The sequence below is a fragment of the Trachymyrmex septentrionalis genome, unplaced genomic scaffold (genome assembly GCF_001594115.1).
Source record: "Trachymyrmex septentrionalis isolate Tsep2-gDNA-1 unplaced genomic scaffold, Tsep1.0 scaffold32, whole genome shotgun sequence".
NCBI classification, from domain to species: domain Eukaryota; kingdom Metazoa; phylum Arthropoda; class Insecta; order Hymenoptera; family Formicidae; genus Trachymyrmex; species Trachymyrmex septentrionalis.
The window spans coordinates 3,642,371-3,647,052 of record NW_017305485.1 but is presented as its reverse complement, the minus strand read 5'-3'; the positions used below and the strand labels follow the sequence as shown (position 1 = coordinate 3,647,052).

The 4,682-nt window shown below is 26.7% G+C and overlaps 1 protein-coding gene across 1 annotated transcript in view; it reads left to right on the top strand.

Annotated features, from left to right (window-relative positions):
• The window catches only part of LOC108749831 (interferon-related developmental regulator 1-like), a 21,447-nt gene that overhangs the window by 3,813 nt on the left and 12,952 nt on the right, over positions 1-4,682 (top strand). The window contains exon 3 of the mRNA XM_018488807.1: positions 4,545-4,678. Within this exon, the coding sequence (XP_018344309.1) occupies positions 4,545-4,678 (134 nt within the window). The remainder of the gene's footprint in view (positions 1-4,544; positions 4,679-4,682) is intronic.

Genomic DNA, 4,682 nt, shown 5'->3' with positions numbered 1-4,682 from the left:
ATGGTTGTCGGACTTTCAACGCAATCAATCTGAAATATTAATAATCTCACGGAATGCAAGAGATCCGGATTCGACTCCCGGCCAAGACAATATTTTTCGCAATAAATTTATTACAGTTTTTTAAGATTTGAGGGGGTTATTAATATTTCAGATTAATTGCATTGAAAGTCCAACAACCATATCGGCACGCAAATATCATTTCTGAAAATTAATTCATTTAAATGAATATATATTCTATATAATAGTTCTCAACATCTTAACGTTTAGACCGAAATGGCGCTTCGCATCTAAAGTAATGTATTTTCTTTTAATTTTCTGTTAAATATTATAAATTTGTTAAATTAATGCAACGAGCGGAATCTGGAGAAATAGTTTATCAAATGATGTTCCTTTTTTTCAAATTAATGAATATAATTATTAAAATTATGGAAAGCGTATCGCAATTATTAATATATTTTATTTAGTTTATCTCTTGAATATTCTTTATCGGAGTTGTGTGTGGCGTCAGCACACATGGCATATGAATGGGTTCAAATTTCACGACTTCCTGTTGAACGAGCAACTTCCGTGCAAAACGCTAACGCGTACGAAAGAGAAGTCTGATATGGAGCGTTTGATATTATTTCGTCAACACATTAATTTATCATTAAACCTTTGTCTTGATATAGGAAAACGAAGTCAACGAACGTAACACTTTCACTAACAATTTGCATGCCTACCACACGCGAAGAACAATCGGAATTTGAATCATTTCTTGTTATCAGCGAATCCATAATTCCTGTAAAAAAAATATAACAATACCATGAAACAGAAAGTGATGTAAGATAAATGTTAAATCGCTATGAGAAATATTGGGTCATTACAAGTTTTAACTTTAAGGAGAGATACTTTATTTATATCATGTTTATGTTTTAAAAAAAAATTAGTAATTACATTATACTGTTCGATAAAGTAAAATTTCTTATAGAAGATCTTAAAGAAGACATATTTCTTCAACATTGATATAACATGTATAATCTTTTTGAAATCAATACTAATAGCATTCTTTTAATGGAAATATATTCACAAATCGCAGGTTAATTATATGTTTAAAATTCGATAGATAAAATTACATAATAACATTACATAATACTCTTTGCATTTCCTATTAATCCAGTATATCATTCATGGGTTTAACATACCCTATGCGATTTTTTATATTGTTTTAATTTTTTTATAATATAATTTGGATTAAATTTAAACATTTTAGAATTTTTTTCAAAATGATCATTTTTTGCGAATTTTTCTAATAACATTTTTTTGAAGCATTGTAATTAATTGAAAATAAAATATTTATTTGATTCATATTTATCTGTCTTTGTTTGACTTCGAGATATAAATTTCACACGTTTTGAACTAAAAAATTTAGTCCAGAGATATAGACATGACAAAGTTGCAGGGTTTCATAAACTCTGATGTGACCGGCAAGATAACGAAAAATAACAATAACTTACTTGGATTAAGGCTCCGTTCATGCCAATCATATTAATCGACATACCGATTTCGTCATCTTTTTTATAAAAAATAGACAAGTTTTTAGAGGTGAGAATGAGAAAAAAATCGCGCAGGATAATTTTAACTAAAAATAGATTTGCAATAAAAAAAATTGAAAGTAAACGTAGATTTTGTCAATCTCTAAGCAGATTCCCTAATCCGTCATTTGCCACATCGAAATGTAGTATACTGTTAACTATGTGATGTTGATAATCGCAGTTAATATCTAGACTAATCGAAGAAAAATAATTTTTTCGTCACAATGACTCATGATCACATATCTTTGTTTGCTTTCAAAATTCATTATTCTCCAGTTGATAATACTGTGTTACTCATTATAGCATTTTAATATCTATTTCTACGAATGTAAATTAACTTCAATTTTTATTTTATATTCTCTACATCTTTTTTTAAATTCTTTTCTAGAATATTTATGATAAATATTTATTATTATCATTCATTTTTTTAAATGTTATGTAAATTTTATATATATTTTATATAAAGCTTTAAAAGATTACTATTTATAATAAGTATAAATGAATGTTTCTGTCAAGTATTTTTTATTTGAATTATAATATATATGTCTTATTAAGTATTTCCCTAACATTTATTATTTAAGCTTTACAATAAATATTTCATAATGTAATAAATGTTTATAATCTATGCAATCTAGACCACAAAAATATTTAAAATAAGCCTTATAAATATTTATAAATATTTTGTAAATATTTTATAAATATCGTGTGCTGGGTAGAACTAGAAAAAAAATAAAGAATTATTTGAACTAAGATTAAAATTAAACTACATTGGTAGAAATAGGAATAAGAGTACTTAAAACCCGTATATACACACTACGTATTGGAAATTGAAGATTAATTGAATATTAGAATTTAGCCAATCAGAACAAAACGTATTAAAATTAAAATTATCCAATTCGTCGAATTCTAATCTTTAATTCGCAATCCTTAGGCCCGGTTTCGCAAATGTAAGATTAATCTTGTGGTTTAACTTACTATTTATCTTTTTTTAATTCTTAGAAAATCTAATTCTTAGAACTAGAAACAGATAAGTAAGTTAAATTAATTAATCTTACATTTGTGGAATTGGTTATAGTGGATCGCTAAAAGGCTGATTTTTCTAAAATAATAGCGATTTTAATCGATCTTTTTGTAAAGAATCGCTTCCTTTTTTTCACAAGAAAGAAACTCTTTCAAAGCGATTTTTTTTACAAGAAATCCATTTTTAGCAAAGCAATCTAGAAATCGTACATTCCTAAAACCGAGCTTCAGTCTTCAATGTATAGTACGACATGGGCTTTACTGCCGAAGAAAAAAAAACAAGAACCACTTCTTCGTTAATACATCAACAAATGAAAGTATTCGTTGGAAATTTCAGAAAGATAATAATATATTCAAGGCTGGTACGGCTTGAATATATTCGACTGCATTCCATTTCCTGCAAGAATCACAACAAAGAAAGCTAAACTGAATTCATTCGTTGAAGGTTTAATAATACGAATATAAAATCCGTAAATGGCGCATTTTTCAAGAAAGCTTTACAAGAAGCTTATTCTAAACGGAGATCTTTATTGGAGCTCAATAGCTTTGCGTTATTATTAGAATTGCCGCAATAACTCGAGGGATAAAATGTAATAGCCGTGAGAGATTTGCGGAGATAAAATTTGGAGAAAATAATGCCGAATTTTATTTAACTTTTTTATGTCTCCTATGTTTTATTTACAATCTATCATAAGGAAATTCACAATTTTATTAAACAAAAAAAAATATATATACATATAAAGATTCATAAACAGGTCAATGAAAATATGGCACAATAATTAGCGCGCAAAAAATCTGAAGTTTTTAATGTACATATAAATTATATTTAACTTGCTGTTAGAGCTTCGAAAATGAACTTTCTTAGTCATTACCTAAATCTTAAGCCGTTAAGAAATTGAATATCAATTATAATTGATTATTTTTCTTACAATCGATTATGATTGGTCAATTATTTCTCACGGTTTAAGACTTCAGCTTAGGTAATGATTTATTGTAAGAAACCCATTATAGTTATAAATTTAATATAGAAAATTAAAGAGACTAGATACATAACAAAAAATAGTTTAATGTTTCAATCTTACATCTGCATTTAATGAATTTAGTTCTATAATATGTAATTAATGAAACTCGTGACTAATTATTATAATATAATATACATACTTTTTCCTTTATATAATATTATTTTTAATTAATGTGGTGTTAACAAAATTAAATCTGGAAAAATTGCACAGAGTATTTTGCAGGAAATTGTTGATAGTTCAGTAAAGATTCATTAATTTTGCTAAAAAATAATTCTTGAAAATTTTCCTTCTTTTTTCCTGGTATTCTGTAAGATATTCTTTTAGATCGTATCGTACGTTTAATAAGTGCGGATTATGATGAAACTATTACAAAAAATTCCACTAATGCAAGATCATTACAAACGATATACCAGAAAAACATCAATCGGCAAACATTAAACATGCACATTATTATAGCTCTCGGCTATTATTCTGCAGTATTATTGAGTATTATTATAATCTTCTTTTATTAATTCTCTTTTCGCGACCAATATATCATTACGGTATTAAATGCGAAATTATGATAAACTATTCTTTTAAAAGATTCTAGACTGAAATAATTTCAAAGAAATCATCAAATATTTAATATCATTGTAACGTATAATCGTATTGTACAATTCCAATACAAAAATGTACACTTACAATTACTTTATAAGAGTCTAATGATTAGCTCATATTTCTCTTTACAATATTATGTAATATAAATCAAGGAAAATATTTTCCAATCAACGTTTCTAAATATAACTGCTACTTCTTTTTTTTAATCGTTGAATAAAAGATGAAGCAACTTTATAAAATAAAAGACGAAGCTTTATCTTTTATTCTATCATAATCTATTTGAAAGAAGAATATTCTATTTTAAGAAGAGATATAAGATATTGCCTTGTTTCAGGTATCGTTGGATGCACGCATTCACAAGAGAATTTATCCTCCACCATCTCCCCTGAACTTCAAGAGATCGCCGGTGTAGTGGATGACCGAATCCCGGATTTTATAAAGAAAATACAGAGAAACAAATCAGAGTTTGCCG